Source organism: Chaetodon auriga, chromosome 19, assembly GCF_051107435.1.
Source record: "Chaetodon auriga isolate fChaAug3 chromosome 19, fChaAug3.hap1, whole genome shotgun sequence".
NCBI classification, from domain to species: Eukaryota; Metazoa; Chordata; class Actinopteri; order Chaetodontiformes; family Chaetodontidae; genus Chaetodon; species Chaetodon auriga.
This window is the reverse complement of record NC_135092.1, coordinates 17,287,183-17,302,001: the sequence shown is the minus strand read 5'-3', so window position 1 is coordinate 17,302,001 and position 14,819 is coordinate 17,287,183. Positions and strand designations below refer to the sequence as shown.

The 14,819-nt window shown below is 43.6% G+C and overlaps 1 protein-coding gene across 2 annotated transcripts; it reads right to left on the bottom strand.

The window, feature by feature from the left end:
- Nucleotides 1-707: 707 nt before the first annotated feature.
- Nucleotides 708-14,728, bottom strand: ark2ca (arkadia (RNF111) C-terminal like ring finger ubiquitin ligase 2Ca). 2 transcript variants are annotated; one of them, XM_076758115.1, is made up of 8 exons: nucleotides 14,568-14,728; nucleotides 7,709-8,009; nucleotides 7,498-7,626; nucleotides 7,219-7,348; nucleotides 6,706-6,810; nucleotides 6,405-6,500; nucleotides 6,205-6,305; nucleotides 708-5,281 (listed from the first exon to the last, which is right to left on the bottom strand). In XM_076758115.1, exons 1-8 carry the CDS (start codon nucleotides 14,626-14,628, stop codon nucleotides 5,164-5,166), a joined length of 1,041 nt encoding a protein of 346 aa, XP_076614230.1. In that variant the 5' UTR covers nucleotides 14,629-14,728; the 3' UTR covers nucleotides 708-5,163. The 2 variants fall into 2 exon arrangements, with proteins under 2 accessions (XP_076614230.1, XP_076614231.1); XM_076758116.1 differs by having other exon boundaries at nucleotides 7,498-7,623.
- Between the last annotated feature and the right edge of the window lie 91 nt (nucleotides 14,729-14,819).

Below are 14,819 nucleotides of genomic sequence, written 5' to 3'. Positions count from 1 at the left end.
CATCAATTCGTTACCAGCAGCAGGCAGCAGTTTTCAGAGAAAAGACTCTGATGAACTCACTGTACACTACCTGCAGGCAGACTAAGTGTGTGACGAGCTGATGGAAAAAAAAAAAGTGGATCATTTAGCTGCTAAAGAGCAGATTTTTCCCTTAGAACAGACCAAAAACAGCTAAAAGGAGGGTGAATAACCGCTGCAAAAACTGTCAAGAACAAGAAAAAAAAGCAATAAAACTGGATAAATAGTGCCTAAAATATTGAACAGTATCTGCCAACAGAACAGGAAAGTTTCACTTAACGTCTATCAAGTCTCAAAGAACCCACACTTATCTTAAAAATAGTGCAGCCAGACTAAAAACAAGTATATTTTGTCTTGATTTAAGATATTTCATCTCACTTAGATTTCAGTTTTTGTAGTGATGTGAACGTGAATGTGGCTAACGTGTTAGCCTCAACATATTTATAAGGAGATAATATGGTGAATTTTGGGTTTACAGCTGCCTGTTCTGCTTTAAGGTCATTGATAAAGATTGTATTATGTATCAATTTATACACATTACACTGTTATTTAAAGCATACAGAGGGCTGCTTTTCTTATTTTACCTAATAGCTTCTTTAAACGTCAAAGGGTGAGATTATAACCACGTGTTAGCATCTGAGGGACAAGCTGAGACCACAATATACCAGAAAATAAGACACAAAAACAAGTTCTTGTCCATTTTATCCAATTTATTACAAAAAGAGCACATACAAAAGGATAATATACAAGCCATGAAATAAAATTAAAATTAAAAAACAAAACAGAACAGTTTGGGTTTAGCAATGCAACTTTTGAAATCATTATCATCATTATTAGTAGTAATAATAAATAAAGTACAAAATTCCACCACATGTGAATCTAACATTTACCCATAATATGCTCATCCATTTCCTCATCAACACACTCGTCACCATTAATGCGCTATTGCTTTAATATTAATGATAAATAGTTCTATTTTCAGATAAAATATCCTATATTGAAAAACATTGCGCAGTCACAGCTAAACAGCAGATTTTCGTACAAGGATGTCGGCAGCCCTTTCACTGGCACTTTTTGGGATATTTTCTCTTCAGCTTTGTTTTTCAGTTTCAAACAGCAACAAAATTCATATTTTTTTTTTCTCTTATATCTTTGTATATATTTTCACCATAGACTATTAAACCATTGAGACTATATTGAAACCTGAGAAAACATGCATTTTTAGAAAAGGTTGTGCTTTAAAATCCTTGCCTTCCTTTTAGACTGTGAAAGGAAACAGAGGATAGAGTCTGAGAGACGGACGGTAAAATAAAATAAAAAAAGAAGAGCTGCAGATAGAAGATAAACAGAGGAGAGAAATGAAAGAAGGAAGAATTCCTGTAGTATCTGTAAAGCCCACAGTGGAACATGCCTCTTTATACAACTATTCCCACAATATGTAAATACTTCATCACGACAAACCAGCAGCTGTTTTGGACAGTTTGACTTGAATTTTGAGGAAAATGGCTTTTGTCGACGCCTGTCAAAAGCTCCTTCACGACTCGTTCTTTTAATTAATTATGCAACCAATAAGGCATGGTGGCTTCATGGGCTGATTGTTATTAATGGTTTCAGTAGTATGGAAACATCTCCTAACACTTAAAGCGAGGCACTTGTTATGCTTAAGACTACAAACTGAAGAGAAACACCGGAGAGATGAAAATGAAAAGGTACAAAGAGTTAAAGCGAAGGAACATGCCTCACAGGTGATCATTATTACGACCCATAGTGCACTGTGAGAAGCAGAGCGTGGAAAAGAAAAGCCAGAGATCGTCGTGATAATCTTAAATTATTTTAACTAACTTTTTTTTTTTTTGCCAGTGAGAGGGTTCCCATAGTTTAACAAGTGAGTGCAAAAAAAAGGAAAAACAAGAACAAACCAATTCACTTCATTGCAGTTTGTCCACTACGTCACAGCATGGGGGATCAGAGAAATTGCATTGAATGGAATGTAACCAAGATCCACAGCACCACATGAGAGAGAGACAGAGAGAGAGAGAGAGAGAGAGAGAGAGAGAGAGAGAGAGAGGGAGGGAGGAGAGAGAGACGGAGAGATGGAGAGAGACAGACGGAGAGAGAGACGGAGAGCGGGCTCAGTAGCTCAGCCTTGGACAGTAAACATCGCACAGCCAGCTTGTGGAGATCAAACAGCAGGGCTCCATTTTTTTTTTCTTTAACTTTAGTGTCCAAAAAGTACAACTGCATGCAAAGCATTCCCATTTAAAACAATGCAAAAATGAGGTAATAGTTTTTTTCATAGCATTTTTATGTTATTTCTAAATAAATAAATTATGATTCAGTCGCCCCCCCCCCAAAAAAAAAAAAAACTATATAAAATTAAATACATACCCACAATATCTACAGTTAGTAATAAATTATGATTGTTAAATACTTAAGGCATCTCAACTGACAACACCCTGTGTAAACTATGAAAACTTCATCACAGATGACTCCACTACAGGAGGAGGCAGTGTCAACGCCGGCAGTGCACAAGACAAGGAGGAGTAATCCTGTTAATTGATCCTCGGCCCGCTGAGGCCTAAAGAGTCTCTGGGCCAAGTCTCATCTTTTACTATCACAGTGCATGGGACAGTGAGGGTCCTAAAGGCATGCTTTCAACAGGCGGCCCCGCGCAGCTGAAACGACAACGGCAAGGTTCGACAGCGAGATCGCCCCTGCTGGCAGTTACTTTTTCTTAGTGACGTTATCTCCAGACTTAAATATGTTCGTTAACTCGAAGAAACGAGCTTTGTTATCTGGAGATAACAAGATAATCAACCTGTTATCGCAAGAGAACAAAAGGTTGTTTTCCTCTTATTACTTAACCGGATGCCACGTGGTTTCTTAATGGGCTAACTTCAACCAATCAGATTAGTGAGCTATATGATGTATAGAGGAGCGAGATGGATTCACATGTGATCTCTGTAATCTCGCGAACCAGCTGCTGCGAGCGCCATGCCAGCAGGCACAGATGGCGTCTTGACAACTGTAGTGACTGATTTAAGATGAAAATGTCAGATCAAGGAGTTTGAGTTGATCACTGCATTGATTATAAATTTGATGATAAAAGTCAGCAGGGTTCTGCAGGGTATGTGCTGATGTGGCGGGGGTCACTGTGCAGTGTGTTGGCCTTCATTAAGTCTGCCATTTTTAACAGGCTTCACTTCACTGAAGCAGAGAGATGAGAAGTTGGTGATCTCCTCATCATCTTCTCAGATAGCGACATAATTAACTCGTAATCTGGAGATAACGGCACAGAAACAAAGAGTTAAAAATGAGGAGAAGAAGAAGAAGCAGAAGCAGTAGAAGAAGAAGAAGAAGAAGAAGAAGAAGAAGAAGAAGAAGAAGAAGAAGACCAGTGCGTGGGGGTGCTCCGCTTGCCTGGAACAGCCTGGATGTTCTCCGGCTGTTCCGCCGTCTCGTCTGTGTGCACTGCGAGCGCGAGGCTGCCTCCGTCGAACCACGTTCTACATGTTCTAGCGATACAGCATAGCAACCAGCATAGCAACCACGAGGGGAGGTCTGTCACACGAACACACAAGATCAATAACGCGAGCTCCTGCCTGCCGAAACACTGATGAATCTATGAACAGAAAACCGGATGCAACACCAAGAGGAACCGTTTGTTGCTATAACTATTGTCACATGTGCTTGTTCTTTAGGCAATAAGGTAAACATCAAAAATAGGATCCCATCGTTGCCACCGAAGGGGTCAGGGATGGACACGCGCTACAAGTCAGGGGAGCAGCCGCTGACACCGTGCTCATTTTTTTTTTCTTTTTTTGTCTGTTAGTGTTGAGAAGATAGTCAGAGCTTCAGTAAGTCATGCAAAGCCACCTCTGTACCTTTTTAAACTGAGCTACCAAAGCTAACAGCCCACGATGACACATGCATTTTTTTCTGATACACTCTGCACCAGATGAAGATCCAGGTGCGAGGTCTTCCTCCTGCCTCGCGCTGCTGCAGCTTCCTTTTTTCATCCTTATTTATTTATTTATTTTTGTATTATTTTTATGATTTTTTTTTTTTTTTTGGCTTTGCCTCGTAAAAGCACTCCAGTGCTCACAGCCTACAGCGAGTTAACGTCCAGGAGTTCATGAAACACGCTCACAGCTGCACTTCCTGAACATGCACACGTTCTTTAAAGTCACACGCAGCGGGGCAGAGCGCGCGCGCGCACGTACACACATACACGCGCACACACACACACACGCACACACACGCGTGAACCTGCGTCAACTACACTGTGACAAAATGCATTTTGGTTAATTAAAAAAAAAAAAAAAAAACACTTTCTACCTATTTTGAAACACACGACGACTCGGATCACTGTTTCCCCCTGCAGCGAACGAGACCTATTCACGTGACACCATCTCACAGGACACCAACCCAAGGTAAATGTACACCTGTATTGCAAAAATGTCAAAGCTGCATGATAGGATTAAAACACTGAGCTAGCCCGTGCTTGCCGCCCCCCCTCCATGAAGGCGACAGCGCACCAGGTATCACTTGTTGGTTACTGCTACTCTACTACGACCACAAATGATCTTTAGGTAAACATGGCATCAGAGCATTTAGTTTTTCTGTTAAGTTTTCTCCTGTGGCAGAATATTCACTTTGATTGAAGTGCGTTTGAAAGGAGAGAAATATATATATATATATATATTTATATATATAGAAAGAGAGAGAAGAAGAGAGAAAGTAGCCAGCTCAGTGTGGGGTTATGTGTTTTCCACTCTCAGGACATTAAGTCATGGCTTTGAGGACATGCTACACAGCCCGAGGCTACCTACAGTACAACACCACAACAGCAACAACACCCCACTTACGACCAGCAAGCTACAAGTAAACCCTGTGTACATGAGTATGTGTGTGTTTGCGTGTCTTTTGCCTCCGGAAGGATGTGCTTCTATATAAAGAGAGCCCCTGGCGGCCTCTGGTGCAGTTAGTTATCCTGGCTTGGCTCAGTAAAGCGTGAGTCAGAAGGGTGGTGATGTCACATGACGTCTGGAGACATTTGGCAAAGCACCCGAGAGGAGGAGGGGAGGGCCGAAGAAAGCAGGAACCACACGAGGGTGATTGACAGAGTGGGGGGTTTAAATCCCATCAGCTGTCAGGGTTCAGCTGTGTTTCGATGTCAACTCGGCAGATCGGACACTTCCTGCTGGTGGCCAGCCATTGGTCCACGCAGCCCTGGTGGAAGAGGTGCATGCAGGGCAATCTCCTGCAGGACAGAGAGACACGAGGTAAATGTTGATTCACATTGGCGAGCACGACTCACCTTGAGCATACGGTTATGTGCCCGCAAAGAGCTTCAGGAACCAGCGTGGAGTTAATTTTGTTCACTCAGGCATGCAGAGACGACTTCTGTCCAGTCATCAATCCTGCACGCCTGTCGGACAGCTGAGACTCCACGCGCTGTAAACCGACCCTCTTCCCTCATCCCAGGGCACAGATCTTCACCCCTGAATTTCATTCCCCAACATGGTTTTAAAGGCATGTGTGAGTGCACATGCTTATGCCTTGGCTCGGGGAACAGTTCAACTTTGTGTTTTCTGGTGACATGAGAAGATCGAAGCCACTCTCACATCTTTCCCTTCAATATGCAGCCGCGGCCAGGAGCTGGTTAGCTTAGCTTAGCACAAAGACTGGAAACAGGTGGAAACAGCTAGCCCGGCTCTATCAGACAGTAAGAAAACCTGCCTATCAATAGTCTTTTCTGTCAGCTGTTTAAAGCTGAGGCAGGCAGATCAAAGCTGGATTTGTTATAATATGAAGTGACAATCTATGTTTAATGAGATCAAGAGGGAGGATTTGGTTATTAGTTAATGGTTTGTAATATTTAGCATTAGCTGACAAATTGAATTAATAGTACACGGTCCACTGAGTCGAGATCTAATTTAATAATGATCAGGTTTGTAACTATTTATGCAATGAGAATGATGTTTATTAATCCTACATCCAGCAGCTGGTTAGCTTAGCTTAGCACAAAGACTGGAAACAGAAGGAAATAGCTAGCCTGGCAGTGACCAAACATAACAGAATCCACCAACCAGCTGCTCCGAAGCTCAATAACTAACAGGTTAAAATTCAATTTAAAGAATTTCATGAAAAAGTAGGATTCTGGGGCTACAAAGAGTTTCTGACCTGACGTCCTCTCCGTCCTCCAGCATGGACAAACAGATGGTGCATTTCTCATCCACATCTGTTTCCTCCTCCTCCCCGATCTTCAGCTGCAGGGGCTTTCTCTGTTAGCGGGTCAGATTGCAGAGAGCCAAACGCTCGGGTCAGAAAAGCCCAATGTGAGTGTATTCAACAGGTTATGTCTCCGTATGTCATTATGCTACCTTCTTGTATTTGTGTGGAAAAGTGAATCTCTCTATGGTTGTCTGAACAGCTCCTCTGCTGACGCTCCCCAGCCGGTCCTCCAGCTGCAACAGCTCCTGACGAAAAAGTGGACACACGCTTGAGAACAGTATTAGACTATAGTAATAGAACAGTGACTAAATGGACCTTGAGGTGAGACTTTGTCAACTGATATTTAAGCAAATGTGGACAAGAAGTGCCTAAAACTGGAAATTCCAACAACAACTGAACTCCATATGCTGAAGAGGATCATGTGGTGTGATTGAAAGCAGCATAGTCTACCTCATAGCTCTCTCGTACAGCGGTGGCGTGCCTTGAAGGATTCAGACTTTGCAGAGCCAACAGGTGCAGCTGGGGGTACGGGTAGTTTCTGATTTCATGCACAACCTAGCAAAAGAGAACGCTTGATCATATTTCAGCGCTGTAGGTGGTTTTCCTCCATAGTTTTGATGCATCGTGAAGGTGGCACAAACACCAAAACTGTGTTTCCAGTTGCTAAACAGCAACAACGTGCTGCTAAAGGTGGCAAGTTCCCAAAACTCTTGATACCAGTATGAAAAGTACAATCTAGTGAGTTCCTATTGAGGCTGCAGCCTTGAGGCTACATTAGCTGGAATCTCCAACCGAACTGTTAGTGGTGGAGTTGCATTTTGGGTAATGTAGATGCCAGGTTAATCATGACTTTGACAATACTATATGGGTGTAACACTCTTTTAAATGAATACATTTGTTTTGATGATTACATTTGCAGCCTTAAAAAAAACATATAATATTATAACAGGGTGACCAACGTACCACTTGTGCAGAGGACGTGTTCCTGGGGAAGTGGTGCATTCGAGGGGAGGCCAGGTAATGCTGATAGTGCTGCGGAAGCTGCTGGAGCTGGTACTGGTGGTGAGGGAGGCCAGCATCAACGCTGAGATCCCTGCAGGCAGACAGAGAGGCGACTAAATCAACATCATCATCCGTGTAGGCCGTGTGACAGACAGACAGATGGGCACAGAGATGAAAGGGCAGGGGGGTGATCGTTTCTCGACTCCACAGGACCCTCGTTTATCCGCGACAGTGACTCACCAGTCGGTCCCTTCGGCCAGGTAGCGCTGCTGCTGCTGCGTCATTGGCTGTGGAACATGGAGGGGAGGGGAGTACTCATAGCCTGAACGCAGCCGGTGAGGGTTCAGGGGAATACGCTCCTGGGTTCTTCTGCAAATAAGATAAAAGAGAAGCTAAAAATGTTTGCATGGTTTTCTGTTTGAGCGTATCTGCATGCAGGTAGCAGTTCTACCTGGAGTGCGGGAGAATCCGGCGGTGCTGCGCTTCAAGAAGCTGCTGCTGGATGAGGTATTGCTGGTGTAAGGCCTGAGGTAGGAATGGAGGCCCTGGCACATCCTGGAACTGAGGGGGCGCAGGCAGGGCAGTGAGGGGCGGATGGTGTGCCGGGGGCAGGTGGGTGGCCAGGCCGGTCTGCGGCGGCTGGCTGGCGTGTCCTAGAGGGAACTCTGCTGAGATGGGTGCCTGGGCAGCGCCCAGGTGAAAGTGTCGGCAGGAGGTAGCATGGCTGTGTTGATGCCTGGTGAAGTGTGCTCCTATAGAAAATAAATGCCAGTGATGAGAATCGAGCCGGATAAGCCTGCGACCGCTTTCATTCAAACAGACAACAGCAGACAAACAAGTGAAGTGACATACTGCAAAAATCAGCTTTCTCACGTACACACACAAAAACATTTAAAAACCAATCACACGGAGAGAACATAAAAATAGGAGGGACCTGAAACAGGAAGACACAAGACAGACAAAACAGCAGATGGAGGACACGGACACTGAGACCCCCGCGGAGCCTCATCTAAACCCACACACAGATTGCACCCAATGGCCTGCCTCTCCACTTGCCATAGCACAGCCAGCAGGAAGGATGGATCTTCACTAACAGCCTGGTGTGCTTCCAAGACGATCTACAGCAGAGGGCTGTCTGTGGTCCACTGCTAGTCAATTTAACAGATTAAGGCTCAGTATCATGTCTGCTGTGTCAAGGAACAAATATTCAGCTGAAGATTTCTCATTAATACCCTCCACCACCGCAAGAGATGACCATCCGCCTATTTCTACCTCCCCCCACCCTTCATATCAGAGGTGGAGGAGGCGTGATATTGTGTGGTAGTCCCACTGAATCACCTCGGTATCGAGCTGCACCAAACAATCAATATGAATTACTCGGAGCTCGGAGAAAGGAGGTCTGGGAGGAGGGTGAGGTGGGGACAAACAGTTACTACTGCAGCTTACCATTACAGCTTTCTAGCTTTCTGGAGCAGACAGCAGGGTCTGAAGGATGGACTCGGCTCTGTGTGTAATGAGGTATCTGAGTATCATAATTGTCTCATCTACTGTTGCGTCACCTGTTTCAGGCTGAGTCAGGCAGATTTAACGCTGGACTTGTTAAACAGCAACATGAAGTGACAACGCATGCCTAATATGAAGAGGAGAGAGGATCTGGCTTACGGTATATTTAGCATTTTAATTAACAGGAGATGGTCCACTGAGTCGAAATGTAATTTACAAATTATCACGTCTGTTACATCCTTATGTAAACATCATCCCACAACATCCCTTAAATACATGTGCATCTACATTTTTATGTCATTTATTTAAAGGAATAGTTTGACATTTTGGAAATATGCCTATTCACCTCCTCTTCCTGAGAGTTAGAGGAGAAGCTTCATGCCACCCTCATATCTGTCTGTTATAAGGCTACAGCAAGGAGCTGGTTAGCTTAGTTTAGCTTAGCTTAGCACAAAGACTGGAAACAGCTAGCATGGCTGTGTCCACAAGCATCCCTAAAGCTCACCAGTAGACATGTATTTTGTTCATTTGGTCTGTACAACAACCGAAGTGTAAAAATTATAATTTTTTGTTTTATGGGGTGTTATGTGGAGGTCTAACAGTATTTCTTGGCTTTGAGCAGTTGCTAAACAACGACTCCAGGAAGTTACTGCTCCCAGCCAAGTAATAGTCTGAGCACTCTGGGGGTTTTTTTGCATTGAAAACACAAAATCTAACATATTAATCAGCTTTAGAGGTGCCGGCAGTCAGATTTCATTGCATTATCACAGGACAGAGCTAGGTTAGCTGTTTCCTCCTTTTTCCAGTCTTTGTACTAAGCTATGTTAAGCTAACCGGCTACTGGATGTAGCCTTACATTCAACAGACAGATATGAGAGTGGTATCTTCCAATCTATCAAGGCAAATAAGAGCACTTCCCAAAATGTCAAACCATTCCTTTAATAATCGCTAATGTGACATATTTTCATGGTTGCTATGTTGCATGTAGCCTTGGGACACGGGAGTCCAGTGAACCCTGAGCGCCGTGAGCACACTGAAAACAACACTGGCTGAGGAAGTAGAGCAGAAATGTCAGACTGGTGGTTGGGATTGTTAAAAGACATGTGCATGTGTGCATCACTTTTGTGTAACGCCTGTGACCCGGTAAGACTTGACTCAGTGTGAAGCTTCAAGTAAATATCAAATTATTTGTCTGTGGGCTCTTTCACAGCGTGAACCGCTGACATTAATATTTGACATATTGCAGTGCTGCCAGCAGTAACAGCCCTGATGTTGTTATTGTTACATCTCTGCTTCGGTTTTGACTCACAGACATGAAATGCCTGATTGGTGCAGCACGGACCCCCACCCACGCGCACGCATACATCCACCTCTCCTCACCCCTGAGCTGCTGCACAGGCAGCCCCTCCCCCATGGTGTGGCTGCGGCATGGTGTCCCTGCCTGAGTGACAGCCCGTAAGCCCTGCCCAGCCACGACTGCAGCAGTCTGACATCGAACCTGTCTCTCCCTCTCCCTCACCCCTCCTCCCCCTCCCGCTTCCACCACTGCAGCTTTACAATCGCACCTCCTCTCTAACATAATCCTGTCTTCTGCCTAGTTCGGTGGTCTTCCATCATGTGACAGTGAGCCATGTGCATGCGGTTTCTCGCTGTAAATGTCCTCACCACACCAGCTGATATCACTAATTAGCACGATCACAATCACAGCGAGGGACTGAGGAGTGAAATGAGCCTCTGTGTTGTACAGTGGAATGAGAAGCAGCATACAAATGGCTCTGCACAGCTCATGCTTGCACACCACTCACTGACCTTGATGCTCAACATGGGTCAAATAAGGACAGAGTGGGTGCTGGGTGGAGGACAAAACATCTGATATTAATGTGGTCTGTACGGGTGCAGCTACTGTGAAAGAATACATGCATTACAGCTGTTGAGTTATTTAAAAGTCTGTTGCTGGAGTCCGTGGAGAAAACTGCCGCGCACACATGCTGTGTCTCACACACACCTTGAGTCTGCACATAAATAACGGACTATTTCAGACGTGAACAACTGTAAGACTCAAGTGGCTGGAACGTGACAGCAGGAACTTTTTCCATTTATATTTAAAAGGCTAAATACTTGAAATGAATAAGCCAGAGCCTGTGCTGCATGTTGTGACCGATTGCCCTGCTTTTAAAGTTTGCACAGAAGCAAAGGCTTTGTAGTGCATTTTTAAAGTGAGGGTGACTTAAACCAAGATTTGCACATTAAAAAACAAAAAAGCAAACAAAAACCATCACATTTTGAGCAAAAATCGAATTAATTTGTAGGTCCAGTATAAACATTCAGAAGCTGTATAATTAAAAACTCTGGTCAGACAACATGAAGTACATGATTCTTACTATTTATTCACAAAAACTCTAAGCCTTTAGTTGAATATCACAGACTTCCTGCAATAAACTATCAAAAGCCTCATGTGCACTTGGGTTGAGCTATGCTGCTGTCACAAGCTACCAAGGCGCAATTGGGTGACTTTATTTTAGTAATATAAAACTGAGAATTGTGTGAATCAAGAGTTAAAAAAAAAAAATATGTCAAGGTCTGTTCTGCCAATTAACAAGAAAAGGGCCAGATGAAAGAGGCCCATAGTTTACGACATTACACAGAGACACTGATAGAACTCTTCACAGATTGCCATTTGGTGTTTGAGTCAAATCGATTTGTCATTATGCTGCCCATGTGAAGACTCTTAGAGCCAAAGTTGGAGTCAGATGAGAAGATTGATAACAGTCTCATACCTGTCAGGCGACAAACCAGTAGCTGGTTAGTTTAGTTTAGCACAAACATGCTATCTGTTCTTTGTTAAATCCACACAAAAAGTGTGCAAATAACACATTTTGGTTGGTTATGTGCTAGATTTTATCTCGGTAACTTTTTCACAGCCAAGAAATAGTCTGGCAAAGCTGTTGATACCGTGGTGTATAACAGTTTCATATCTTTGGGTGTGTGGGGTCATTTTAGGCCACGCTGTAAATCAGTGGTTTTTTTTGGCAGTATTGGACTTTTTGATGATTTTTGCATTAATCTATTGAAGTATATCAAGTTGCTGAGTATTTAATTTGCTAGATTGGAGGTTTATTTATATATACAGGTTTAAAAATGAGCTATATCACCATATATATTTACATTTAAATACAAAATTAAATGTACCATGACATAATTTTTTTATCCATATTGCCCAAGGTTGTTCCAATGTTAACTCATCACCAATGAACACCAATGAGTGGATGTGAGGGCGGCTGTGTTTTGTTCTATAAACAACAGTGTATGGATTAGGAGGGAATGACAGCGTGTCACATTAAATATCAATATAAACATGCTTTTTTTTTTTTTCTTTGAATGGATAGGAAATTTGGTCGCCCCTACACCAAAGTAAGCACAGCATCAACTTGAAGAAACTCTGTCAAAGACAGCTGAGAAATGAGAGCACATAAAGAGTGAGGGGACCGTCTCAGTGACAGCACAGTGTGGAGGGAGGAGGGGAGGAACACATGGAAATCAGCAAAAAGCACACTGAAGGTTAGAAAGAAAACTACAGTCTTTATTGGAAAAGATTAGTTATGTGTGGCACTGTGTGATAATAGTAATAATAAGAGTAATATCTCCTATATAACCATAATAATACCATGCAAATAAAGACCAAAGGCAAGGCCCGACCATGCTCTCTGTAGGGTTAACAGAACAGAAGCAGCATCCAATGAGTAGATGTGTATGCTTACAGCACATTTCAGTATAGCAGGGACATCTCTACACAAAGTTTACATTGGAATCTGCTGTTCAATGTGGAAAAACAAAAGTATAAAATGACCATGCATTAGGATCTAATACAAGAACATAAGGTAGAAAACCACAACCAAAGAATAAAAGACATTTTCATTCTAAAAGGAGTTCTACAGCAGTGCAGGATATACACATCCCTGTAAAATGGATAGCATTCTGGAGGTGTCTGAGGAAAGACTCGAGAGGGGGCTGTGCATGATAGTGGATCGAGAAAAGGGGGATTTTTCAAATGGCAAGATGAGTTAGACCTGAGTCTCGCCAATTTTTCGTGGCTGACGAAATCAATTCAGCTAGCTGGAACAAAGGCTTTCACACATGGATAGGATTATGACCAGCCCTTTGGACGCCACTATAACAGGTGCAGTGGACCATAAAAGGTGAAAATTTCGTCACACCAATTGCTGTGATTGTAGTGCTGCACGTATCGGCCAATTGGGGAATTGTTGGTCAAAAGGATTTAGAGAAGGTGATCATACAAGTGCTTTTCATTGATGACAAAAGCTGGTACAATGCACCTTTACAAACAGGGGATGGAGACGATTTTCAAAGAGTTCGATCAAGCCTGGCTGTAATCGAATCGGGGAGGATCAAAATGTATCCACTTTACAGAAATTTACAGCAGAATGTAGTCTATCCACACTGAATGGGAGAATCACAATGACAGTCTGTAGTAAAGTCTAATGCTACAATGGGTTATTCACTGAAGAGCAACATGACAGTTTAAATAAAGACAAACTGTTTTCTACAGAAGGTGTTATTCTTTAGTCTGTTACACAGAAGGATACGGCATGAGTGGGAACTCGGTTTTTTAATGCCAATGTCGTCTTCAATGGAAAGAGGAAATGAGGAAGAAGGGGTTCACAATACAGCTAGATGCAGAGAACAGGCAGAGGCTACGGCAGACAGCAGCAGATGATCGTTAGCTACACAATGGAGGGGGACAAAGGTCTGAGAAATGCGGAATGTAGAGCCAGCCTCGATACTATGGAACAGGAAAAAAGAACACAAATAAAAGCACAATGAAATCATTGGTGCTACTGCATGTAGTCTTAACAATGCACGTCAAATCATTACTATTATTATTACATAATCAACACAGATAGCCTACTGCAATGGGGGGTGATGTTATTGTTATTATGCCCAATTCGGCGAGTGTGATTATTCATATTTATGCTGTTCAGATGGCAGCTGGAGCACCTGCAGCGCAGATTTGCAGGTCTCATCTCTCCATCCGGCAAAATTTTTTTCAGATTTAGGGCAAAATGCCAAAATTTTAGAGCTCATTTACAACAGCCAGCCAGAGCCCCTTATCTGAGCTGCGGCCGTAACTACCTGTCTTTAATGAAAGAGCCTTTAATTGACGTTAACTCCTGACTTTGAGGGTAAAAAATGAGCGCAGGAAAATCAACAGACTCGGTGGCAGCTGCACACAATGGGATTTACATCCCTTGTCATGTTATCAGTACGCCTGCTTGGCCATATTAATGTGAACTCCAGACAAAGATGTGGACATTATTAGCAAAAGCTGAGCTAGTCAAAGCGGCCGTATCGGGCTACGGGTGTTGTTCGGTAACGTTAGCTAGCGGCGAGGGTGCAAAATTGCTGCAAACGCACGTAAACACCGCGCAGCGAAAAGATACGGCGGACCGCGTTAGCCGCGTAGCACAGCTGAGGGGATAAAAGGGAAAAGCGGGGCTGCCGTTTGACAGCTGCGGTCATTTGGTGCGATAAACCGGCCCTGAAACATCGTAACACACACGGCTCTCTGAATGTCTTCAGCCACACTGACAATCTAACGGTTAAACTCGGCTAAATTAATGCGACGCTACAGCTAGCAAGACAGCTAACGTTGTCTACGCTCGCGATTATGCTGGCTTGCGTTTTTTGCTAGCAGGTGTCAGCTCTGTTTACATCATTGGAGGACATTTAAAAGAGGAAACGCCGAGAAATTTGTTAGTGTTAAGATAAATGTATAGAGCTAGTCATACCTCTATTTCTAACTGAGCCGAAGACGGGGAGAACCAGATATCCAACATGTACTAACACCATCCTGGGTCCTTCTTTGTTGTGTGGGTAGCCAGCGAGACAGATGGTCCATGGAAATGATCCCCTCCAGTCCCCAGCACATTCAAACGGGCAAGCTGCGCTGCCTGCACACACGGACCCGAGCAGCCAATCAATGGACCTCTTCGATCAGGACCTCCGGCTTTGGCACCCTGCTCCACCAATGGGGTGAGAGC